We start from the raw sequence: 25,511 nt of genomic DNA, 5'->3' as shown, positions 1-25,511 counted from the left end.
GTTCAATACCTCTACCAGACATCTGTGGTGGTGTGGCTAGTCTCAGGAAGCTGAATTGGTGTTTGGCAAATACTCATAGATGACTTTATAGATGATAGCAGGGAAAGCATCATCTCACTCCACCCTGGCTTTGTACCCTTCCTGTCCAGTGTCTTATCAAATCCTGTCCTTTCACTCATTTACTTCTTCCTCTTCTCCCTATTCCCATTGCCAGTGCTGTCATAATTGAGGGACTTGCTTGGACTGTAGCAATCAAGACCCCTACATTGCCACAGTCTGTGAAAAGCCCCTCCTAGAGTTGTGTAGTACACAGTCTGACGAACAGGCTCTTGTTTCACCCCACTGCCTCCTGTGAATCATTCTCTTTTCCACAAAAGCTTACCCCCACCCCTCAAGAATCATTAGTGTGGCCAGTAAAATAGAGTCTTAATTCCTTCCTACGACATTCAAGGCTTTCTAATTTGTTCCAAATCTGTTTTTCCCAACTCTTCTCCCAGTGCCACATCCCCATAAGCCATTATTAGCCATATAACATTGGGCAAAGTAGTTAACTTCTCTGAACCTGTTTCCTTATCTATAAAATGAAAGTGGTACAGCATCTACCTCTCAAGAGTTGCTACGAGTCCTCAGAATGAATGACAGTTTGTGTGAAGTACCTGTCCAGTCACTAAAACTCTCTTGCCTGGACAGTGACATTGACCTCCCTCTCCTCTCACTGTCCCTAGATATACTCTGCCCTTTCCTACTTTCTTGGGTTTTGGTTGATGTTATCCTTCAAACCAGAGTACCCTTTTTCTACTGTACATTTCCCATTACCTGTTGGAATTCTATTCCTCCTTTAATTCCTCTATCTTCCTTCAAACACCATCTATCTGCCCAGTGAGGCCTTTCCCGATTTCCCCCAGGAAGAATTCATCTCTCTCTGTCCTGTGTTCCTGTAGCATGGATTTATACTTCACTCGTGGGAATTATTATCATGTCTCATATTACAATTGTTTCTGGACTTGTCTCCCTCACTGTACTGTGAGCTCCTTGGAATCGGGGACCATGTCTTCAGCTCAGTTTAGTAAATGGCATTGAGCATTGGCTATGCTGGTGGCTGGGGGACACAGAAGTGACTGAAAACATAACATTCCAGATCATACCATGTAGTAGAAAAGTCAGTCTTTATAAACAGGTGATTTGATGTGTGAGCCACTATTGTTAAAAAGAGAAATACACTTACCTCATAAGGATAGTCTCATCTACTCAGCGAGGCCCTGTCTCAAAAAATTAAAAGGGGTGGGGATGTAGCTCAGTGGTAGAGCGCCCCTGCGTTCAACCCCGAGTATTGCAAAAGAGAGAGAGAGAGAGAGAAATACAGGAGGATGTAGAAGCACATGGCTGCTGTGATCTACTGAACACCATGTCCAGATTGGCTTCACCCTCAACAAGCAGTACTAGAATAATTGGAGGTCTAACAAGACCTCACTTGCAATGCTGCTGGATGGCTTTGTCCAGGAGGCCTGTTCTCCCCACCACCTCCTGCAGGAGAGGCTACTCGGTCCCCAATCTTCAAGGCCTGCTATGGGTGTGCAAAGTGTGAGCTGATGTGGCCCCTTTAAGAACAGGCCCCACATGCACCACTGCTGGCGGCCCTGCCTCCTGTCAACCTCCTTCTCCAGCCTCTCAGCCACAGGAGGATTTCTCAGCAGAGGAAAAATTCCCCCTTTCCCTTCCCCCCCCTTTAATGCCCGGGGCCCTTCACTTCCATAATTCTTCATTTTCCAGCCTTGAACGTAAGCCAGACACATCTGTCTGGCCATATGCGTGAACCCTGGAGTCTGTGCCGAGGTGGCTGTAAAACAGGGCCGGTGAAGGCCCTTCTGGGAGAGCACGCACATGTGTGTGCCCTCGGGCCATTGGCTCCCTGCCCAGAACCACGGGGCTTCAGCACTCCAAACCCATGTTAACCTTCTCTATTTTTCCTCTTTTTGTTTAATTTAAGGGGGGAAAATCCCAAGGAAAAGGTATAAATTGTCCTGGGAGTGGGGGAGAGGCTCCTAGCTAGAGAGGCCATTATTGTTGGCAGGTACCTGGGTCACACTAATACAATAAGGAAGAAAGGAGCATCGAGTGAATTAAGATCGGAGAGATGGGCTGTAAATTACACTACTCTGAACTCCATCAGTCTCCAGGGTGTTAACCGAGAGGTGTAAGGCAAGTCCCCAACTCCCAGCGCCTTTTACAGATGCAGCAAAACAGGAACCACACATGTTTGGGGAAGGGGATATGAAGATGGGGTTGAACAAAATCCCCCCGGCCCCCAGGATGGCTATAAAGTCCAAGTGAGATCTGGGTCCACAGCCACACCCCCCACTTCCCTGCTCCCACCTAGACCCCTGGGCCTCAGCTCATCTGTGGGGCTGGGGGAGGTGAGGCCTGGCCTCCCTCCGCAGCCTATCCCTCCCTGCTTCCGGCGTTGCACAGAGGCTGGTGAGTGGGGCCGACTGGAGGTCAGAAAAGGGGTGTGGGGAGCTCTTGGGGCCTGTGCAGCTGGAGCTGTAGCACCAAAGTAGGCCCCTGGATGCTGGGGGCGCCAGTCCGCCCACCAGGAGCTTTGAGGCCACACTCTGTGACTCAGTCCAGGCTTTGCCTTTTTGCCTGAGACAGCTCTTTACATTAGGTTCATCCTGCCCACCTTGATGCTTCCCACCTGAGTTCTTCTCATTCCCTTTGCCATTCTTGGGAGGTGTCCAGAGACCAGAGCAGGGTGCATGGTTTGTCTGGGAAATTGGTCAGAAGTGTTTCATTCCGAACCAGGCCCCCAGGGCCAAACAGTCACTGAAAATCCTCCTCCAGGCATGAGGCGTGGCCTCTTGGCACCTCATACTGGCCCTGTGAATCCCCTGCCTCCTCCCTGCCTCCATGAGGCAGTGCTGTGATTTGTGCTGCTGTCGGGCGGGGTCAGGCTTCCTGAGCAGTTGCAAACATCCCACCTGAAACATAACAGGCTCTTCCTCTGGCCACAGCTATTGTTTCCCTTTGCATTATGGCCACAGTCTTGCTCTGTAGCCAGCAGTGACATGTGTTCTGAAAATAACTTTGCTCTCCTGTCCCCTTCCCGCCCACCCACCCTCCTGAAGATGCGGTCACTCCTTTGTGGTGGCCCCAGGAGTTTCACTCTAAATATAGCCACAGTCCATTCACACTGCCAGCCAGCTGGGGGGGCCATTATGGAACAATGGGGTATGCACAGAGCCCCCCCCACACCTGTATGGAAGCTAGCGGAAGGCAGACACTCAGCCCTGGCTCCTAGCTGTCGGAGGCAGGGTGGAGCCAGCACACTACCAGGCCAGGGGCACGTTCACGCCAGGGCAGGAAAGCACATCAGACTGCGGAGCTGGGCACCGCCCAAGCCCACTCCAGCTTCTCCGCACAATATGGTGCTGGGCCTCCAGTTTGCTCCAACTGCTCCCACCTCACTGGTTCCAGCAGCATCCCCAGTGTCCCGCCCTCCCACAGAATGGTCTGGCCATTGACTGAAACAACCTTAGACTGCTACTTTGAGCAAGCCGAGAGTTATCATGCTTAGCTCTACCACTCTCGCTCCTTAGGAAAGGACAAACTTCTTCATCTTTTTCAGAAAAAGAGTTATCCATTAAAATGTGATAAGTTTATCTTTAAAGAACTCTTCAGCTCTAAGACTGTGTGGGTTAGGTCATTGAGCTCCTATGATACATCAAGCTTTATACTATTTCTGTTTGCTATATTTCTGTTGTAGAAGAAACTACAGGGCTGGGTTGTGGCTCAGTGGTAGAGCACTTGCCTAGCACGTGTGAGGCACTGGGTTCCATCCTTAGCACCACATAAACATAAATAAATAAAATAAAGGTATGGTGTTTATCTACAACTAAAAAAAAAAAAAAGACAAGAAAAAAGAAACTATAAGAAAAGTAAACATTTCTCCTGAAGCGCTTTACAGTCTAGTTTGCAAATACAATCAGTCCTCATAAAACAACCTGAAAATGTCATAATTTTTAAAATAAGGCAAGTAAGTATGTGTTAAGCTGTGGTACTTTGGGACATCCAGAAAAGGAAACCTAAGGAGCAGTTTTCCCATTAGCAAAATACCCCAAAAGAAGACGATAACCCTATTGCTCCCAGGGGAAGCTCTACCTGCTTTCTATATCCAAAGCATTAACTACTCCCTTTGGTTATTGACAATGGTTATCTCACGAACTATTCCTATTGGAATTGTTGAGGTTTTTTTCTTTTTGGTTTTTTGTTTGTTTGCTTGCTTGCTTGCTTTCATTTCTCATTTACATCCACAGTTTTTAAAAATCATTAGTATTGCCAGGCATAGTGGTACACATCTGTAATCTCACTTACTCAGATAACTGAGGCAGGAAGATCAAGAAGTGAAGCTCAGCCTGGGCAGCATAGTAAAACCCTATCTCAAATATCTGGGGCCGGGGTTGTGGCTCAGTGGCAGAGCACTTGCCTAGCATGCGTGAGGCCCTGGGTTCGATCCCTGGCACCACATAAAAATAAAAGCAAATAAAATGAAGGTATTGTGTCCATATACAACTATAAAAAAAGAAGAAATTTTTTAAAAATAAAATAAAAAAATAAAAATTGCTGGACTAGGGATGTAACTCAGTGGGAGAGCACTTGCTTAGCATGCACAAGACTCTGGGTTCAGTCCACAGTACCACAAAAAAATACAAATAAATTTTTAAAAATCAGTCATGACACTGGGCATGGTGACACACACCTGTCATCCCAGTGACTTAGGCAGAGGCAGAGGCAGAGGCAGGGGGATCACAAGTTCAAAACCAGCCTGGATAATTTAATGTCTCCAAAAAAAATCTCGTGTTGCAGCTCAGTTGTAGACCATCCTAGGTTCAATCCATAGTACAATTCAATTGTACTATGAATTTTTGTTTTGTTTTTTTTTTTGTTGTTGTTGTTGTTTTTTAAGAAAAAGAATCTCATTATATCGCCCAGCTGGCCCCAGACTTCAAGGTTCAAGCCATCCTCACACCTCAGCCTCTGGAGTAGCTTACCACTGCACGTGGCTACTGTGTGTGAGTCAGAAAAGAAATTAGTAGTCCTGTGTCCCACTCTTCCCCTTCCCCAGTTTTGTTTTCTAGTGGTTTCCTCAGATAGTTACCCTCCTGGATACATACAAAGTGAAAGAGAGTTGGGCAAGAAGAAAGGAAATTGATATTTGTTGAATTGCTAATACACGTATCAGGCACTTAGCTAAGTACTTTCAATACAAGGTGAACACAGAAACTTGCTGTGTTATAAACCTTTATTTTCTGGTGAAGATGTTTCTCTGGACAGAGGGACCCAAGGATGCATGAAGCAACACACTCCTGTGGAGCTCCTAAGCCAAAGGAAGACACAAGAAGGCCTTTTCCTGGTCTAGCCCTACTTCATGATCTGAGTTCTCTGGGTTCCATAACTTCCATGTCAGCTGATTGCATTGCTTTTATTTGTAATTCTCAGTGTCTCAATTTTCAGTGGGTCAGCATTATAAAATCTTCTGTATAGAAGAAGGAACTTAACCTGTAAAAGAGCCCTATCTGGAGACCTAAGCCCATTAGCTTCCTCTTTAGGCATTATTGTGTATTCTCTCTTGCCCAGTTCTCTGCCTCCTTGCTCCTGGAAGCTCTCATACTTTAGAGAACATCAATTACTTAGCACCTTCCAGAAACAGAATTGTTATTTTTTCTCTTACACACTTTATATGAGTGTTCTTATTACCACAAATCTCATTTGCTGCCAGTCTGATTTGGAGTGCCTGCATTTTTCTCAGCTTCTTAGCGTACTGTCCAAGGACCAGCATGGCCCAAGCTTCACTACATTCAGAAGGGTTCTTATGGAACTCTCCTTCCGGGTCGGCACACTTGACTCAAGGCCAGGACCAGTTTGTCTGAATCCCAACATTCCAATTGTGCCCCCCTCACCCCCACCAGAGGCTTCTGCAGCTTTTTACTCATACAAACAAAAATAAATCTCACTACCGGCCTCTGAACTCCACAGCAGCATGCTTCCCTCTTCTCCCCAAGTGTCCCATGACTGTGAGTGGGGACTTGGCACCCTCCCCACCGACATCACTTTTTCACTCCCTGCGCATCCTGTGTCCTTCTCTCACCGTGCGACCCAGAGATCAGAATGGGACGTGACGGCCGGCACAGGCGCCGTGCACAGCTGCCAGGAATCTGACGGGTAAAATCTGGAAAAGTTGGGAGGGCAAATGCTAAACACACACACACACACACACACACAGCCACTCAGAAAGGACCGGAAACAGACACCCATAGAAGAGTGCCTGTGGACTCCTGAGCCCTCTTTGGCCTTCCATTCTTTTTAAGAGGTCTAAGCCTGCCCACTCCAAGACCCACTGGTACCCCAGGAAAAGAGACAGCAGCCTTGTCTAATCTCCTAGGACTCTATGAGGGCATGTGGGGAACAGGAAGCAGTTGTGTGGTGACTCACTAGGCAGAGCCAGGTTAAGGGAAGTTGTCTGCGGGCGTCCCTGGGACCGGATGAGGGCAGCCCAGCTTGGACCACCCACATACAGCTTGGCCCTGCCCCATCCCCAGGAATCAACAAGGCTGCCACCACCCTAAGAGGCTAAATTCAGTTCACCTTTCTGGCCACCAACCAGAGCTCTACGAACCCAGGGAAGTTAGCTTCCCTGGACCTTGCTTCTAGATTTTGCTTCTTCCAGTCATCAGGATCCTAGTAGGCTCACTCTGCCCCCCGCCCTCTTGGCCACCTGACTTAAAGGCCCTTCTGCCTACTGCCAGCATAGAAGTAGGATGATATAAGTCTTAGGAGCTCACTGTTTACAGAGGGTGAAAAATGGCAGCCAGTTCCACTTCCTTGCTGGAGCCAAACCAGGGCTGAAGTGTCATTTCTCAAGGCAAGAAAACTGAGATGCCATTCTCAGTTAGGACCTGGGCCTCTGTCACAGGTGCTGGTATCCCCCATCCTCCTGAGCCATGTGGCAGTGCTTGTTCTGTTCCCTCACCCAGGAAGACAAGAGATTTGGGGCCTAGAGTACCAGGAAGAAGAATCACATGTTGCATGAAGAGGAATCACAAGTTGGTCACTGAACCTGAATTGGGACCATTTCATGTTCTTATAAAATTCCCAAGTCAAAATTGGTGGACTTGGGTTACCCTGTCAATGACAGCCTTCTGGGGAGGGGCAGTGATCCAGGACCCCTGGGAAGGTGGTTGGCAGCAGTGGTACTTCCCCTCATGAGGTGAGATTGGTGGAAGACTTCAGCAGCCTGGGCCTCTTGGCTGCATTTCTCATGCTGCCAGTACCCTGTGGCCTGTACCTTCCACCAGCTGTGGTGGCAGTGGCAGCAACAACTTACTCATAGGGAGAGGTCCCTGGTAGGTCACAGAGAAACCACCCCCATCATTTGAAGGTATGCCCTTTCGGTTTTACTGTCACTGTCAGTGAACCCTGAGCAGCCTTCTCACTGACTGTTAGTGGCCAGGCCTAGCATTGTGGGCCCCATCCCAGTTGGCACGCACATCCACTCCCCCTGCCTGGTGCTTGTGTGCTGAAGTTGCTGTGTGGCAGAAGGCCATGAGAGGGCGTAAGGAGGCTGAGACCTGCTTGCCTGCCCTGCCAGATTTGTGTTGGTGCCTGCGGGCTCCCTACACAGGGAGCGTGCTGTCTGGGCCAATGCCAGCAGATCAGTTCACTTTCTGGCCATGATCCCCAGAAGAGGAAGTAACACAATGATGACCATGTTCTGTAGTGACAGATATACCTAGAGCCTGTCTCCACGGGCCACTGCCACACATTTAAGACTGCCAGACTTGAGAACATTGGGCTTTTGCTTCCCTGAGAGATGGAGCTTCTCTGAGAGATGCAAAAGCCTATAAAACAGACAAGCCCTAGGCTCTCCAAGGAGTGAGAGGTGGTACTCAGACTATTGGTGCCACGTGAATTCAGTTTTTTCAGTGATGCTGGGGAAGACTCTTCAACTTTTTATCATGGCAGTTCAGCTGCACATGTGTCCAGTAAATATATGACTAGGCTGTCAAATCTTTATATCCTGGATAGGATGTGCTTGTTATGCTGCACAAGAGGCTAAGCAAAAAAAGTGACTTTGACTTAAAGTCAATTTAAAGAAACATGAAGTTAGTGATAGTATCCCTTATACAGGATTGTGGTGGAAAGGGAAAAAAAACAAACAACATTTAGGAAACGGGCAAGGCAAGGGGAAGGTAGTGGCAGTTGTGATCAGTCTGGGTATTGCTCTTTGCACACATGTGAGTCTGGTCTTACTTCATTTCACTGCATGGACTCCTGCTGTGGGAGACTGATTATTAGTGATCACCTTAGTCCTGCTGTTTTTGTATAGGTTTTGAGTTTAATTTCATTGGATTTTTTGGTGAGTTTTTTATAAGTACACAGTGAAGTGAACTGAAATATGGAATTCTGTTCTGGATATTTCTAAATGTCTGGATTGAGAAGTACACTTGTATATGCTACCTGAATAATATCTGTGAAACCCCTTTTATACCCAAAGAACCCAACTCCCTTCTTGATTGTTAGCCCAGGGTCCTACTTTCAGAGTACCATCAGGGTCCTCTTTTGGTCCTAGGCAGGGTTTAGTGATGTCCCATCCCCTGGGCTGTTTAGTCTCTTTTGATTTTGGTTGCATTCTCATGCTCAGCCCTTGGTTCCGTCTCTTAGGCCTGATAGACGGAGGGGAAGAGGTGCACAGGGGCAGGATGCTGACACACCATTGAGTCAGGGTCCTGGCCTACCCACCAGCTCTCCTGCTCACTCTCTGGCTCCCTCACTATTCTATGTCCTTTTAGGCTGTCCTGGAGGACCAGAGTCAGATGAGGCAGATGGAGCTGGAGATCAGACCCTTGTTCCTCGTACCAGACACCAACGGCTTCATTGACCACCTGGCCAGTTTGGCGCGGCTGCTGGAGAGCAGGAAGTACATCCTGGTGGTGCCCCTCATCGGTGAGCCGGGTGGGAGGGCAGAGCAGCCTTGCATGTGCACAGCAGCTCCTTCCACAAATGCCCCGTGCCCAGGACCAGGCAGGCGGAGCCCCGCTGTGCATGTGTAACACAGGATTTACAGGGAGGTAGAGAATGTGTGGGGCAAGGAAAATTGTTTAATAATCAAAGCAGTTCAAATTATTATGGCTGATCCATGGCTTAAACTGCTTGAGCAAATGGACTCCTGTGTCCCAGCAACCAGTGGCTGCATGAGCCCAGCCCTTGTTTTTATCCTTATAAAGCTTGCAGTAAAACAGCAAAGCTGGTTCCCGTTATTGGTAAACACTCAGCCCTGGCAGATAACGGCAGTGCTGCTGGGTGGTCTGGCAGGGAGGCCGGGAGGATTTTGAAGTGGTTAGATGCCTTTGGTCTGATTGTCTTGTAGCTTTTCATGATCATTCTGTTGGTTCGAGGTAGCATTCTTCTGGCCAGTGTCACTCTAAGGCCAGGCCGACGGGAGTCCTCCAGAGCAAGCCCTTGGCTCATGCCTGTGGATTCCTACCACTTGGGCACTTACTGCTGTCTGGTCATGGGTGTGGGGTCAGCATCTCAGGACCCATCAAGCTTGCTTTTCCTCCCTCTGGCCAGACGAGCCCAGCTGAGCTGCCTTCCTCAGGGGACTGTCTGGGCACCCCTAGTTCTTGGTGGTCTGTCGTGGGTCAGCCTTATGGTGGGCTTTGGGCTCCTACTGAATGTAGCTGATATAGCTGATGGCTCTACTTTGGTGGCAGAGGGTCTGAGGAAATGATTGCAAAGCCCAGGATTTTTAATGTCCCCCTTCTCAGCAGCCACTTGGAGCAAGTTTGGGAGCCATGTCCTCTGGAAAAGCCACCAGACTGGCAGTCTGCCTGCCAAGCCACCTCTGACATCCATGCCAAGATGTTCCATTGGGCCTTCCCTCCCAGTCCCAAGTGTCTTAGTGCCAGATGGGGGTGGAAACAAAGGGCAGGAAACATCCGCCCCTGCAGAGCCTGTAGAACCCTGGGGGGTTGTGGGAAACACGTTAGCACCACCTGAGAATGTTGGCACTGATGCAGCCCTCCTCCCTGCCTCCACCCTCCCTGTCTTCCTTCCCCCTCCCCATGTGGCCTGGCCAGAGAAACTCTTAAACCCAGGCCCTCAGACCCAAGAGGTTTTCTTTACTTCAAAAGAAGAGCAACTTCTGTCAGTAAGGCAGAGCAGAAAGACCATCACCTTGTCCTGGGCTTCTCATCTCCCTCACTGGGTCCTGGGGCAGGCTGTCTTTCAGAGTATATCTCTATACTTTCCTACCCAGGAGGTTATCATGGGAAAGAAAGTGAATTGGTCACTTGTCTGCTAGATGGTCAGGAAATGGCACAACCAAGAGATCTTGCTGACATCTTAGGAGCCCTCTTAAGACCCACAAGGTACTTCAGATGCCTTCCCAGACTAGCAAGTTTCTTAGTCACCAGCACCAATTATGTCCCTGCTATGTGCTCAGTCTCCTTGTTTCTGAGAGATTCCGTGAAGGACAGAGCTTTAGCCCTTGGCCTTGAGGAGTTTATGGTTTAATGGAGAAATCCAGGCTTGGCAGGGAGGGAACAAACAAGAAAACCTGGAGGATACATGTAGAACACAGTAGATGAGCCCCAGGGTGCTGAGAACTGACAGCTCTGTTGTAGCCACACTGACTAGCTTTTGTGAACCTGCTTCAGCTCAATAGTCCCTGCACTCAGGGATGCAGGAGGAGGGCTCCTATTCACCCATGCTTTCCTTGCTGGACCCCTGCCCTAATGCCCAGAGCAGCAAAGGGTTAAGCCGACAACTTTCCCTGCTTGTTTCTTGTGCTCTTTAACCTGCTCTGTGCTCCTTAGGCCTGACCCCAGCATTGAGAAGTCCCGCCTGGTGCAGAAGCACAAACAAGCTTCTCCTTTGAAGCCTGTTTAGTTTGGAAGCAGGAAAGCAGATTTTGGGATAGAATACCAGTTTTTCCTGTTTGATGTTCTGTTGCTGTACCATACACCCCCATCCACCACTACTCCCTAGCCTCAGCTATGCATTATGTGAACACTACAGCCTCAGGTTGTTAAAAGCCTGGGCATCGTGTGTGTGTGTGTGTGTGTGTGTGTGTTTGTGTGTGTTTTCACTCTCCCACATGGGACCTTTCCAGAAAGTGTCTCCGAATACTCAGACAATGAGTGCCAGGCTCACCATGGAACAGTATGCTCATGCCGACTCCCCAAGCCATGAATCATTGTACTAAGAAGAGGCCTCAGACCCCAAACTCTCCCGGAGCCCCCAAGGAGTGCATATTTCCCACTTGACCTCAGGCTTTTGGCTGGAATTTTGGAAAGAATCTTCACCAGAAAATGAAGCCATGTCCCAGACACATAGGAAGGCAGGCAAACACACACTATGTACACACACATACTCACACATACACACATATAGTATCAAGGAGGTACTGTGCCAAGCGAATGGTTTTGAGGAATACCAGGGCCCTAGGAAGTGGGACTACCATGGTGATTTCCCTGTTCTCTGCCAGATGGATGAGCCATAGTTTTACCCCTCTTGGAACTGTAGTGGTTGGGGATCAAGTAGCCCAAGCAGAATGTCTCACTTTCCCTTTAGCTGCTGAGACTCTCATGTCTCCTGAGAAACCTTCTAATTTGATGCTATAATTAAAAAATGCAATAGAGGGGCCAGGTTTGTTCCTCTGAAGACAGCAGTTCCAGAAAATCCCTCCTATGTTCCTCCCAGAAAGAAGGTGGAGACCCCAAGAGAAGAAGTAGAAAGGGGATAGGGCACTGTGACTGTCTAGGACCTATCTTTCCCCACAAGCTCCTCTCCTACCCTAATTTCACTGGAAGACTCCTCTGGGAAAGGTAGCTTCTGTGATCTGAAGGGGCTGGCTGAGAAAGTGAATAAACGGAGGATGAAAACGACAGGATTGCTAGGGTTGATACCATTTGGGCTTTGTCTCATCAGTGATCAATGAGTTGGATGGCCTGGCCAAGGGGCAGGAGACAGATCACCGGGCTGGCGGTTATGCTCGTGTGGTGCAAGAAAAGGCCCGGAAGTCCATTGAGTTTCTCGAGCGACGATTTGAGAGCCGGGACTCTTGCCTACGGGCCCTGACCAGCCGAGGCAATGAACTTGAATCCATCGCCTTCCGCAGTGAAGACATCACTGGCCAGCTGGTGAGACCCCCCAGTAGGAAGGGAAAGTCCCACAGCCCATTGTCAGAACAGGGGATCCAGAAAGGAGGGACTAAAGGAAGGCCTGCCAACCTGGGCAGCTGCCATAGAGGCCTAGGAGTGGGGAGTCCCTTGTCTCCTAGATCACTCAGCCAGCTAAGCAGGGCCAGAGCATGCAGGGGAAGGACCCTAGGATGTAGCCCTGGAAACACACCTATGCCTCTTCTGCATGGCGCCCCCTCCTGCCCAGTAGTGCTTCTCACACTGTCTTCCTCCAGGGTAACAACGATGACCTGATCCTTTCCTGCTGCCTCCACTACTGCAAAGACAAAGCCAAGGACTTCATGCCCACCAGCAAAGGTACAGCTTGGCCTCTGCCTCGGGATCATCCATTTCCCTGCCTTACCTCATCCTACCCGTTCCCAGCCCTCTAAGGACCCGCTGCAAGCCCCGGCCTGGGAAGTCTAAGCAGGACCTATGCAAACCTAAGGTCAGCCCATTTGCTTCCCTCCCTGAGGTCAGGCCTCCCAGTCATACCCTCCCCACCCCCAGGGGATAAATCAGGTGGATCCTGGACAAACTAGAGATGAGCCTAGCCTAGGAAGTCCAGCTCTATGCAGTGAACTTTCCCACTCAGTCTTCATCCATTTCCTTTCTTGGGTCCTTCCTCAGTGAGTTCTCTGGGACATCAAGAATGTCTTCATGATTCAGCATAGCTTATTCTGGCTGTGGTCTTCTGAGGACAGACCTCTACAGTTTTGAGGTGCATGGCCCTTAGTGGGCATGCTCCCTTTTCTTAGTGATACTCACCTTCCTACCCTTTTCAGTGCATCCTGAGTGTTTATATCAGGGCTGGGGCAGAGGGCACTTCCCTAGCAAGGAGTGGGATTTTCTTTCTGGCCTCCATGGCCACAAGCTGTAGCATTTTTCAGGCCAGCTAGAGTTGGAGGCAAGTGAAAGTTTGAGGGCTGAGCCCACAGCTTAGCTTTTAAAGAATATTTTGGTGAACACAGTCTCATCTTTGGGCCAGAGGACCTAGGGTTCTCTTCCAAGTGCGTAAACATCTGCCTCAACCCTCAACTTTTTCCTGCACAGCCCCACGGGATCAGTGACACTCAAGGGTTTTCTGCTTCTAGTTCTAGACTTTCTTCTTCCTCTTGAAAGAATTCCTAGAACCTCCTAGCTCAGTGTCATCTACAGAGTTGGTGGCTCTCGCAATTTGGTTTCTCTCTCTCTCTCTCTCTCTCTCTCTCCCCCTCCATATATATATATATATATATATATATATATATATATATATTCTTGTCATTTTCTTTCCATCTTTGTCGCCCTTCTCTCTCCTCTGTTGGTTCCCCCAGCCCTGGCTTTTAGGCTCTTTAGCAGTTACTCCTAAAGCGGTTACTCGCCTACTCCTTCCACCAAGGACTGATCATGAGTCCACAACTGCAATTCCTCAGAGGGGCCCTGTCACATGGTTTGCATGTACTGTCCCTTAGGGACAGATCTGGAATGTTCAAGTGATAAAAAGAAATCCTGCCAAGCCTAACAGAGGAGCTTGTGCTCTGCCACAGTGCAGCTTCCTAGAAGGGTCCTTTCTCAGGGAGAAGTAGGCAGGATTGCTGAAGGCCTTTTTGGCTCCTACACTGCTCAAACTCAGAGCTGTTTGTTTCGTAGCATACTTGCATTTTGGCTTGAGCCCCACTAGTCTCTCCACCCCCCTACCTCACCCTAAGCAGCCTTCAGGAACTCATTGCCATCTTGGGGACCGCCCCTATCACAATTACATCAGCAACGGCTGGTGTAATCAAACCCCATTTGTCAGTGTGAATTCTTAGCAGATTAACTTGTCAGATTCACAGAGAAACCGTCACCAAATGTTTATGTGTAAACGATGTTGAATTTTAAAATCATGTGGATTATGGCGGATGGGGCCTGACAAGATGACAGTCTCTGGTTTCTAACAAAGTGAAGTTACCAGTGTCAAAACAGAGGATGTTTATTGTTAAAACTGTCTCAAAGTATCCACAGAAACCCCTGCAGACCCCTGCCAGCAATGCTGGGCCTTGGTTGGCCTGGGACTCTCCTGGTCTGAGGCCCAGGGCAGGAAGCATGGGGCTCCAGCCAGCCAGCTGGGAGCCCCATGTAGCACCACACTCTACCACCACCCTCCCCATACTTACATACCCCAGGGTGCCAGTCCCCACCTAAGCAATGGAAGGGGTCTCCCATTACCCATGGCCACCACCTTCTCCCTCTGCCCATCACAGCCCTGTGCCTCCATCACACCTTCCTTCCTCCTCTCCTCCTCTCCACCATCAACCCCACAGGATTCTCCCTCCCTCATCCCCCAAACAACTCCTGAGGCTGAAAGCCAGTTCTTAGCCTCCCTGCCTGGAGCTGGCAAGCTTGAAACTTCTCAGGTCAGGCATGGATCTTAGCAGTCCCCCAGCCCACGCAGCAGCGAGCACTGCAGGACATTTCCTGAGCTTCGCTGTCTACAGGACCTCCTCCAGGAAATGCCCAGCCTGGAACTGAGAAGTGGACTTGCTGCCTGAATGGGCATGCCAGGGGGAGGGTATCACTTGTATGAGTGAGTGGCCCTGCTTTAAGTTTTCTCCAGTACTTTAAAAGTTAGAGAGGAGAAGAGAGGTAATGGCAGGATTAAAAACTCTTCTAAAAAGAAAGGCAGCTATCTATGCTGATATGAAAGATCTTTAAAGTATATAAAGTTCAAATAAAGTAAGTATGACTAGTATGATTAACATTGTTGTAGGACACACACACGCACATACACGTATAAGTACTTGTAAATGTGCTTTAAGAAATGTGGAAAGAAACAAAGAACTACCCCTTAGGTATGAGACAGAGAGCTGAGAAGACAATCCTGACTCTCTGCTCTTCTATACTGTTTCATATACATGGATTAATTTAATAGAAGAAAACCAGTTGGCTACAGCCACAGGACCCCTTGACACAACTGTTCTAGGGACCCTTGCCCACCTTCTCAGAGCTCTGTTTAGCTAGCCTCTCACCATACCTAGGAGCCATGCATTTGGCTTCTGTGTATCTTTGCTTTTCTATATCTGGATGTTTCAAGCCTTGGCCTTGGAAGGAGATGTGCAAAAAAGAGAGTGGTATTGTGAGTCCAGGGCCAGCCATGCAGTCAGGAGTGAAACTGCTTCTTCAGTTCAGAGTTCTGGAAGACAAGTCTGTGGAGGCCAACAGGTTTGGGCAACTCTCAGACACAAGGCAGAACAAAGTCCTGTGTGGGAGATGGGAGTCCAAAGCAGAAGAGCAGCCCTGGTCCATCCCTGTCCTTTCTAAACTGTAGGGGAAGGACACCCTGGACCGAGAGTCTGGGTGAAGGAAAGGACTTATGGAAAGGCCAAGAAAAGGCTGGTGTTGTCCCCTCTAGTCCCACATTCCCCTTCAAGGCAATTATCTCTGCCACCTCTCCTCAGTGAAGCCCTTCTGCCTTCTGTGCCAACAGAGGAGCCAATCCGCCTCCTGCGGGAGGTGGTGTTGCTGACTGATGACCGGAACCTGCGTGTAAAGGCACTGACGAGGAATGTGCCTGTGCGGGACATCCCAGCCTTCCTCACATGGGCCCAGGTGGGCTGAGGGGGCCATGCCAGGGCCCACCCCCATGGAACCGTTCCTGAGAGGCCACCAGGCGCCAGTGTAGCACGGAAGATGCCCACGTGCCTGAGCCACCAATCCACCCAGACAATAAACCATCCTCTTCCAACCCACGCCGTGGCCGTGCTGTGAGGGAGCTGCTCCTCACAGAGCCCCTCCCAAGGGTCGGGCGGAAGCTGCTGGGACCCTCCTGGGCTGCCAGGATTTAGCAGGGAAGTGGCTGGCTACAGCAACAACAGGTGGGCAAGCCAGATAGGCCGCCAATTCTCTCAGCCTTTCTCCCTCCCATCTCATTCCTGGGCTGGGGGAAGGCCAGCTCACCCCAAGGACTCGCCACCTTTCTCCAGTGGTGATGGGGTAGAGATTTTACAGTTTCCATCAGAAGCAGGTGAAATCACGGGCCCCTTTATTCTGCAGAACCTTTGTCTTGGATGTATCCAAGAGGCTTTGGCTATGGTGACAAGAGTGCCCAGGGTGTCTCTCCATCTCCCTGAGGCCTGGATCCCCCACGGACCCAAGTTAGGTTCTGGACACTATGTCCCTAACAGCAGCCCTATGCCCCCCACCTCTTCTAACCGCACCCAAACACCCATACCCATCCTGCTGTTACTTTCCCATCTTGTTACTCCTTTTCCCACCCACATCAATGGGTCCCTTGCACTCTGCCCCTTGGTTTCCCTTGGATGATCATGGGTCTAGAGGGAAAGGAATCTGGTCTCAGGCCCATGCTTCCTGGGTGGCCTTTACCTGTTTCCTCTCCCCCATCAGCCTGCCTTTTGCTGGAACCCCTCTGTGGGAAATTTCCTCAACTCTTACCATCCCCCTCCTGCCTGCCCTCCCTCCAGAATATCCTCTCACCTGCTTCCCTTTCTAGTTGGTTCCTTTCACCCTCCCCAGCCCTCCAACTTCCTCAGCTCAGTTCTTGTTGTGGAAGTTATCACTCTGAATTTTCCTCCTCTGCTACCTATGTCAGTCAGGAATCTAATAAAACTTTCCACCTGTCTTTCCTTCCCAAACCCCTGTGCTGAGAAGCTTTGAGGCTGGTATAGCCCAGCCTGTGGGTAGAGCAGTCTAGTGCCCGGAGGGGCTTTTCCTCACCTGGCATGTTCACTGTTTCTGGCTTTGCCCCCCCACTCCCCAGAAGAACTGACACAGGGGCCCTTTAGCCTTTGAGTTTTTTCTTGCCCAGTTACCTGGTACCCATGTTCACAACCTCACACTGGAGGCGTCCTCTATCCGGTTCCTCCAAACCAAGGGTAGAGATAAAGAGGACTTAAGGAAGGCAGGGGTGAATCTTGATGGGACCAGTGGGGGAATCCCCCAACAACCCACTGACCAGGTATAGCCTGCCCAAAGGATGGGAGTTATGCCTTCCCAAAGGCCCAAAATAATGCCTGAAAGTGGGGGCTCTGCAGCAGAGCCAAAGCCAGTAGTGTGGGGGGGTCTAAGTTCCCCAGACCCTCAACTCAGAAGACTGGGCTCTTTGGGTTATAGGGTCCCCAGCCTCTCCTTTAAGATCCTCTCCCTGACTGAGTCCAATGACTGGGTGGGTGGGAGACCCATCTCTTCTTTCTGTCCCATTTGCAGCACTGGTTTTGTTTCCTTAATAAATTTTTAGTTATGAAACATGTCTGATCTTTTGCTGATGTCTTTCTGGGATTGGGGAGGGGAGGCAGAGCCGAGCTTGTATACCTGTATGTATGCGGCTCTTCCACCACCCTGGTGCAGCCCACCCATGTCCACGTGCAGGGGCAGAAGACAGCAGCAGGATTGGGAACCTTGGTTACTGCTTTATTGCTGTTTGGTTCGAGTATAGAAAATGGAAGCGGCTCTGAAAGAGCCTGTGTACAAGGTAGGAAATATACAAAATAGGAGGAGGGAGCTAAGGAGACGGCTTTCCAGCCCAGCCCAGGCTGGGCTCAGGATGGGGGGGCAACCCGGGGAGCATGCAATAAATATGATCCGGGGCCCCAGGGAAGGGTAGGGGACACCGTGGGAGTGGGAGATGAGGCAAGCCAGGGCTGTCTTGGCCCTGGCTCCATAACTCCTCACCTTGGTGGTTGGAGAGGAAAGGGTTGGCCCTGGGGCTAGTGCCACTTGTGCAAAATGAGGAACTTCACATTATCAGTCCCGGGCGGGCAGGAGCAGAAGGCCGGGACCCTCCGGCTGGCTCAGTCCCCTCCCCTCTCCACAACTCTGCTCGATACTCCGACCCCAGCGGGGAGATTCACAGTGAGAATGGGTGTGGTCGCAAGGGCCGGAGGTAGGGCTGGGAGCGCCCCAACAGTGACACCCCTCCCCCAAAGAGCAGCACGGAGCCAGGGGAGGGGGCCAAAGAACCACAGAAAGAGGCAGGGAGAGGCCGGGGTCTCCTTTGGTCAAAGCTGATATCAAAAATATAAATCTCCCTTCCCCCATCCCACCCCATCCTGGGGTTTTCCCCCATCCCCACCCCCAGCTAAGGCACAAAGCAGTGAGGCCAGGTGAGGCCGCAAAGAGGTGGGGCCGCCACTGAGGCGACGACGCCGCTGCTACTAGTCGTCCCAGGCACGGTGTGCCGCGCTTCTCCTCAGGGGTACGGGCCGGGCCGTGAAGCAACGGCAAGGCGAAGGCGGGCCAGCAAGGGGCGCGCTAGGTCGGGGAGAAACGGTCGATGGTCCTGCCGTCGGGTCCAGCAGCCAGGTGAGCGCCCTGGCTCAGCACCTCCGCCGCCTTGTCGGGACTAAGGCCCAGCTCCGCGGTGAATTTGGCCAGCGGGTAGAGGCTCTCGAGCGCCACCTTGGGGTCGTGCAGGAAGTGCGTGGTCTGCGCCAGCAGCTCGGCCGCAGCTGCCTTGTCCTGCTGCTTCAAGCTCAGCTGCTCAGCCGTGAGGCGAGCCACAGCAAAGACGCCTTCTGGGAAGTCGAGTTTGCCCTTGCCGTCGGGGCCAGGGACGCCCGGTATCCCCCCTAGGCCTGCAAGCGCGCCGGCAGCGCCGGCCGCTCCACCAACAGCGTGCATCTTCATATGACTGATGAGGTTGCGTTGCTGTGCGAACTTGCCACCGCACACCTGACACTCATAGGGCTTCTCGCCGGAGTGGATGCGCATGTGCTCTGTGAGGCGGTACTGGCGTGTGAAGCGCATGCCGCACGCGTCGCATGCAAAGGGCTTGAGGCCCAGGTGGCTGCGCATGTGGCGCGTCATGGTCCCCCGCTGGGTGAACTTCTTCCCACAGATGGTGCATGGATAGGGCCGGGTCAGCCAGTGCGTCTTCTCGTGCTGCCGCAACGTGGCTGGATCCTTGTAGCTCTTGTCGCAGGACGCGCATCTGTACGGCCGCAGCAGCTCTCCCAGGCCACCTGGAGCCCCAGCGACCTTGTCCCCACCGCCGCCAAAAGGGGGCCCTAAGCCGGCTGCCCCAGCAGCCACCTCAGCCGCCTCAGCCCTGCCATACAGCGCCTCCTCCTCCTCCACGTGAGCTTCCACGTGCGCATTCAGCTGCTCTGAGCTGGGGAAGCCCTTGCCGCACGGGATGCACACGTACAGGTTGTCACCAAAGCTTTCTGGCTCTCCATAAGCCAGGTGCGGGCATGGGTAGCCTTCGAGGTGGCCTCCAGGTGGGCTGGGATCCTCGCTGCTGCCAGTCTCCTCGCTGCTGCTCTTGTAGTCGTCGCCGTCACCTCCCGCGCCGGGCCCGTCCAGGCTGCCCGGGTAGCGCGGCGGCGGCACCAGGCCGATCGGGGGGCCCCCGGGCGAGGCTGCCACGTCCCCGCCGCGCTCCTCGCAGCGTTCGCTTGGAGAACCGCGCTCCCTGCCCAGCTCGTCGCCGTAGCTACCCAGGCCCGGCTCGTGCTTCATCCAGCGGTAGAGGAGGCTGGGCCCGTCGGGGCGGCCGGGGTGCTCGGGTCCGGGGCTGCCACCGCTCCCACGGAACGGGTCCGGAGGCGGTATGGCCTCTTCCAGCTTCTGGAAGGGCAGCGGCGGCAGCGGCGGCAGCGGCGGCAGGGTGAGTGGTGGCTCCTTGTAGGTGGCGGGGCCGGCGCTGGGAGGGCTGTCCGGACGCGGAGGCAGCTCACGTTCACTCAGTGGCCGCTCAGAAGCCGCAGAGCCCGGTGGGCTCTTCTTGGACAGATCCAGGCCGCAGAGCGGGGAACAGCGGCGCTCTGGGATACAGAGTGCGGTGGCTGGGCCCGGGCCCGAAGCGTACAGCTCCGCGCAGTGAGTGTTGACCGCTGCCTCGGGGCCCGACGGCGGCTCAGAGGAAGGCGGCGGCGGAGGCCCTGCCGGGGACGAGTAGCAGGCTTGGATGACCGGCGTGGCCGCCCTCAGGCCCCGGCCCGGCCTCCCGTAGGGCGCATAGCCGCCGCCGCCACTGCCGCCTCCCCGCAGGTGGCAGTACTTGCCGTGGCGCTTGAGGCGCTTCTTACACAGCGCCACGAGGTCAGGGATTTGCAGGTAGCTGGCGGCAGCCAGCACAGCGCCCAGGCTCGGCTCGGCCCCCGGGGCCACGGCCGCTGCCGCCGCAGCCTCTGCACCGTCAGCCAGGCGACCGGTGTAAATGAAGTCCAGAACCAGGCGAAATACTGCCGGGCTCACCATGTCATGGTCCAGGTTTAGCAGGTTGTCATGCACCACCAGGGACTTGAGGTAGGCGCTGCTGGCCGCCAGCACGTTCTTGTGCGCGCGGAAGAGGGCGTTCTGCACCACGATGATCACGTCGCACAAGAAGCCCTTGGTGCGCTGGTTGTTGAGCTGCAGCAACAGCTGCCTCGAGTGGCCGGGCGCCTCCATCGTGTCCAGCATCGTCTGCCCAGCACACTCTCCTGCGGGGACACACACCAGCTGGGTAAGAGCCGCGCAGCGCCCTCGCCTCCTGTACCAAGACCGGCACTCCTCCCCTCCACTTCCCCTTCCCTTCAGCTGAGCAGGGGCATCGAGCACCGCGGCCTGGGCACTGGTGGAGGAGGTTCAGCGGCCTCCTGGAATGGAAGCCTAGGCCGGCGGGCCCGAAGCAGAGTAACGAGCAGGAGGAGAACGCCTGCGGATGGAGAAGAGGCCAGGCTGGCCTGTGAGCCCCAGGCCCAGACGCTGCTGGTCACACGGGTTAGGTGCTGGGGACTTCCAAGGAGAAAACTGTTCAGGCGAAGTGACCCTTTCCGGAGACAGTTACCCGATTTAAGTAAAATGTCCGCTTCAGGAAAAGTCATTCAGGGCCGAGAAGTTTGCCCAAGTGGGGATAAAGGGAACCGAATAGGAAACACCTCCCGCCTCGGGAGAAGTTGCCCCAATTGGAAGAGGTGATACGAAGGACGCGAGCGCGGTGCCCACCGGCGCCGCCCTGATCAGGGGCTGTCAGGCCCTTGTTTGGGGCCGGGGCAGCGGCGCGGGGAGCGGAGGCAGCGGCTGCCGTGGCGGGCAGAGCGCGAAGGCCGGGCCCCGGCGCGGGGAGGGCGTTATATCGGGGCAGGAGGCTGAGGCAGGAAGCAGGTGGGGGGGAGGGGGGAGCCACGCAGCTCCCAGGGGAGGGAGGGGGCAGCGCCCCGGGCGGGCACGGCGAGCAGCCGGCTGCTGCCCTGACCTCGGCCTGCGCCCCACCCGCGTTCCGGCCCCGGCCTCGGCCTCAGCTGTACATTAGCGGACCCGGCGCCTTCCTCCCCAGCTCCCCTCGGCCCCTTCTTCCCCGGAACTCGGCCGTCCCAAACTTGGGGAAAAGTTTCCCAACTTCAGACAGGGCGGGAGGAGCGCGCCAGCCCCAGTCTCTCCACTCCCAGCCTTGCCTCACGGCCCCCAACTCCAGCTGCCAGGCGGCTGCGGGGCCTGAACCAAGCCCTGAGTTCCCCTGCCCTCCAGCCCGCCCGCCCGACCCCATTCCCCGCCTGGCCCGCAGGGCCTCGCAGTCCGTTACCTGCAGCCACAGCCTGGCTGGTCTTTCCTCCCCGCGGCGGTGGCAGCTCCTAGCCTGCGCCCCACCCGCCCCGCTGCCAGGCGCCGAGCTGTGCCAGGGCAGCGCCCCTGCCAGCCCCGCCCGCCAGCTCCCCTTCCCTTCCCCTTGCCTCTTCAGCCCATGTGCGGGCAGAGCCGGCCTCGGGCCGCTGACCCCGCGGTGAACCCGGCGCGGAGCAGCGGCCCAGCGGTCCTGAGCCCTCTTAGGGAGACACTCGGAGCCTTGAACGCCAGCCGTCAATCGCGATGGGGCGCCCGCGCCAGAGGATGCGCCTGAGGCGGCCAGCGCGCGAGGACCGGGCTGTCCCTGGTCCCTTGTCCCTCCCGGTCCCCAGCGCCAGGACCCACCTGGGGGGCATGTCGGAAGCCCCGGGCCCGGCTGCCGGCGGATCCAGGGGGGACGTGGCTGCGCTGTGCTGCCCTCCGCCCGCCGGGCCCCCGGTCGGTCTGTCCTGCTGGTCCGTCCTCCCCGCGTCCTGGTCGCGTCTCAGCCCCGCCGCGCTTTCCGCACACTCTTATCTGGAACGGTTGGGGCCGGCAGGCGCTGCTGCGGCTATGGCGCCACCTCGCGGCAGTGTGGGACTCTGCGCTGGACCATAGAAACCTCTCTGGCGCACCTGGGCTGGAGACTCGCAGATGCCCAGCTGGGCAGGAGACCTATGTGCAGGTTCATTCTTCCAGATGTGTCCACCTGGACTCCAAGTCCCGAATGCAAGTCCATAAACCTTTGGATTTTGAGCTAAGCCCTTCTGCGTACATTTTTCTAAGAACATAGCTTCAATTAGGAAGTCTTGCCCTCAAGGAGGAATTCTGATAACAATAGATGGTGACAGTAGGTAACAAGATGGAGATTATGGAAATCCTAGGCGAGACAAAGGTAGCTGATCTCGGGCGACTCCCCTTAGACATTCCTGGAGGCGACCGTCCCCTTGGACCTACTCCCCAACACGCCCACACTCGCTCTGTCATATGTATTAGGTATGCACAGCATAAACCCATTTGCCCCCAGACCCTACCAGGTAGTGACACTCGCTGGCACACATGTTTACACAGACACCCACGCCCGCTCCTGGAGTCCCAGCTGTCTGTGATACTCCAAGGGCTGCCAGGTGGAACTCCCGTGAATCTGGGCAGAGGTGTTCCCATAATAGCCTACCCTGAAGTTGAGGGTCTCTGGAGAAACTCCAGGATAATTGATTGGAAGTGGCTGGACAGTGCCCAGCGCCCAGATTCCCTCTGTAAGGCATTCTGAAGGACCCCCGAGTGACTGGCTTTTCTCCAACCGGAGAGAAACAAGACAAGCTTGGAACCTCCCTAGATGGTCCATCAATCTGATACGCGCGAGCGACGCCTCTTCTGGAGGGAACCCTGTACTGACTCTCTGGCGCTCCACAACTATTCCGGAAGTGTCCCAGCACAGCTGGGTGAACACGCCAGAACTGTTGCAAATACCGCATCTCCACGGCCCACGCTCCGCCTCCTCCCCCCGCATCTCCTGACCCCCGCCCACACACTGGGAGGGGTCCCCGAGAACGCCCACAGCTTCTGATTGGCTGCGCCTCTTCAGTGGCCTAGAGCGGGAGGCTGGGGCGCAGTGTTACCATGGTAACTGATGAGGTTCGCCCAGATCGCGGCTCTCGGAGGCCTTGGAGAGCTTAGCAACCGCACCCCGCCTCTGGCTGGCGGGAACCGCGCTAGCCGCCCTCCGCGCTGTTCTCCAGCCCCCACGCCCCCGCCAGAGGTAGTGGCTGAGTCACTCCGCGAGGGGCTGCCGGTGCGGCCACTAGCTGTTCCTTTCAAACACCAAGGTCTTGGGCGCCCCCCAGAGGCTCTGTTTACTCCGCTAGCTGCCTCAGAGCTTTGGTGCCTGGAGGCAGCTTCTGGTCCAAACAGGTCCGCCTGACTCCCGCCCCATCTTGAGTCAGTCCCTCACTTGTTTCTGTTTCCAGCTCTGGATCTGCCCTATCCATTTCCACGCCTCTATCTCCCCACGGCGTTTTCACCAAACAAGTACTGAGGTTCCAAAGATGAAAATGGTTGACTGCAATGTTTCTGGCCTCTAGGGAAGAGGACCCCAACACCCAACATCTCTGCCAAGAGACGTGATGGGGGCTGAATTGGAAGTACATACGGAGTGTTGAAGAGCAGTAAGAAGATTCTTAAGAAGTGCTCTTGGGGGCTGGGGATGTGGCTCAAACGGTAACGCGCTCGCCTGGCATTCGCCATTCGCGGGGCGTTGGGTTCGATCCTCAGCACCACATAAAATAAAATAAAGATGTTGTGTCCACCGAAAACTAAAAAATAAATATTTTTAAAATCTCTCTTTAAAAAAAATTGCTCTTGGAGCTGGGTTTTGACGGATTAATAGGAGTTCTCCTTTTGGGTAGGAAGGCTGATAACTGGGACAAAAGCCCCCTTCTCCCTTAAAAAAAAAAAAACATTTTGGAAGCCAAATTCCAAGGGACAAGAAGGGCCTCTCTGACATCTCTTTAATCCCTTTGATGGGATCAGATCATCTGATCCTTGCAAGGAGCCCTTCAGCCCTGTGCCGCCTTCTGTGCAGCATAGTCTAACCCCTGCTGACCCAATCCAGGATCTGCTGCGCCCACGATCTTTTTTTTTTTTTTTTTTTTTTTTGTTTGTTTCTTCAGCACTTGCCCTAGGTCCATTCCCCAATTAAGTCACTGCCCCAGCCCTACCTTGGAGTCCTCCTTACTTCTGAATGGGAAGGGTCTGGCAGCCCTGCCTCCAACCCAGTGGCAACATCAGGGTCCCGAGGGTCTCCTGTAGACTTCATCCTTTAATCTTTACCTTTCCCTGCTTCAGTTCCACCAGCCAGCCTGGCGCTGCTTCTTCCCCACACTTCCCCACACCATCCTCCCAAAAAGTGGGGAGAAGCTTCCCTTGTCCAGTCCAAGTTTGTCCAGCTGTCCAGCTTCTCCTCCCCACTTAAAGCCTGGAGATAGAGCTGGGCTGGGCCAGGACTATTCATTTTCCCACTGATGTTTAGGGGAACTCTGCCCCACATGGCATAGGTTCTTCTTGCTAAACTCTAAACACTCAGGAAACCGAATTCCTCTAAAAAGTGGTCCTGGCCACCCCTGGAGACCCCTCCCTGCCAAGCTGCTGAGTCCTTGGTCTCCTGTACCCTCGTGTGAGCCCTGCCAGTGTCCCATTATTCCACAAATGAATGCTGAGGTGGCACATGGGTGACAAAGCTTGGCACTGCCAATCTTGCCCTCCCTTTTACTTGCTAGAAACTCCTGATACCTTCCCCAACTCCCTAGAGGACCCTTTGCTCGTTTCTGGAAAGCCCAAGTCACCCTCAACTTTTTGCCTTTCCTCTGGTCTCCAGCTCCTCACTAGTAACTGGATCCCCCATTGGGTCTTATTTCTCTGGTCTAGTCTCCTACACCAAAGCCTTCCAAAGATTCCTGGGCTCTCCTACCTTCTTCCCTTCCTCCCGGTACCCCTATGGCATGCGACAGCACTTGCTGTGCCCTAGACCCTTCAGCGGGCCCAGCTTCTTTCCCTATACAACCCCGAAAAAAAGGATAATGACACCACAGTGGCCATGTGGTGTGTGACACGTCCCTGGGCATCCCGTGACATCAGAGCTCTTGGGTCCAGTAACTGAAAACTGGGGTTGGGGTTACCTTATGAGGACCCCCGAAGGCTGGGCGGGGCAATGGACTGAGTCCGCAGGAGTCCCAGAGCTCCGGAAGGGGAGCGTGAATAAACATGTAACAG

The 25,511-nt window shown here is 53.5% G+C and overlaps 2 protein-coding genes across 6 annotated transcripts in view; one reads left to right on the top strand and one right to left on the bottom strand.

Moving 5' to 3' along the window:
• Positions 1-17,466, top strand: part of Smg6 (SMG6 nonsense mediated mRNA decay factor) — a 228,841-nt gene extending 211,375 nt beyond the window's left edge. For all 3 annotated transcript variants that reach the window (XM_046446944.2, XM_058580081.1, XM_046446945.2), the window contains 4 exons: positions 8,847-9,000; positions 11,989-12,200; positions 12,476-12,557; positions 15,688-17,466. In XM_046446944.2, coding sequence (XP_046302900.1) covers positions 8,847-9,000; positions 11,989-12,200; positions 12,476-12,557; positions 15,688-15,818 — 579 coding nt within the window. In that variant the 3' untranslated portion in view covers positions 15,819-17,466. The remainder of the gene's footprint in view (positions 1-8,846; positions 9,001-11,988; positions 12,201-12,475; positions 12,558-15,687) is intronic.
• The window catches only part of Hic1 (HIC ZBTB transcriptional repressor 1), a 51,882-nt gene extending 29,621 nt beyond the window's left edge, over positions 1-22,261 (bottom strand). For 2 of the 3 annotated variants that reach the window (XR_009226976.1, XR_009226979.1), the window contains exon 1: positions 22,110-22,261. Coding sequence is in view for 1 of the 3 variants with exons in the window: in XM_046446950.2 (XP_046302906.1) it covers positions 18,468-20,621 (2,154 nt within the window). In the remaining 2 variants the exon portion in view is untranslated. Of the gene's footprint in view, positions 1-17,606; positions 20,642-22,109 lie in introns of those variants that run through there. The other variant, XM_046446950.2, reaches the window with a different exon arrangement.
• Between the last annotated feature and the right edge of the window lie 3,250 nt (positions 22,262-25,511).

Source organism: Marmota monax, unplaced genomic scaffold (assembly GCF_021218885.2).
Source record: "Marmota monax isolate L192 unplaced genomic scaffold, Marmota_monax_Labrador192_F-V1.1 WCK01_AAM20220418_F8-fsc00138, whole genome shotgun sequence".
In the NCBI taxonomy this organism is placed as follows: domain Eukaryota; kingdom Metazoa; phylum Chordata; class Mammalia; order Rodentia; family Sciuridae; genus Marmota; species Marmota monax.
Note: the sequence above shows the minus strand (reverse complement) of the source record. Positions and strands in the feature narration are given on the sequence as shown.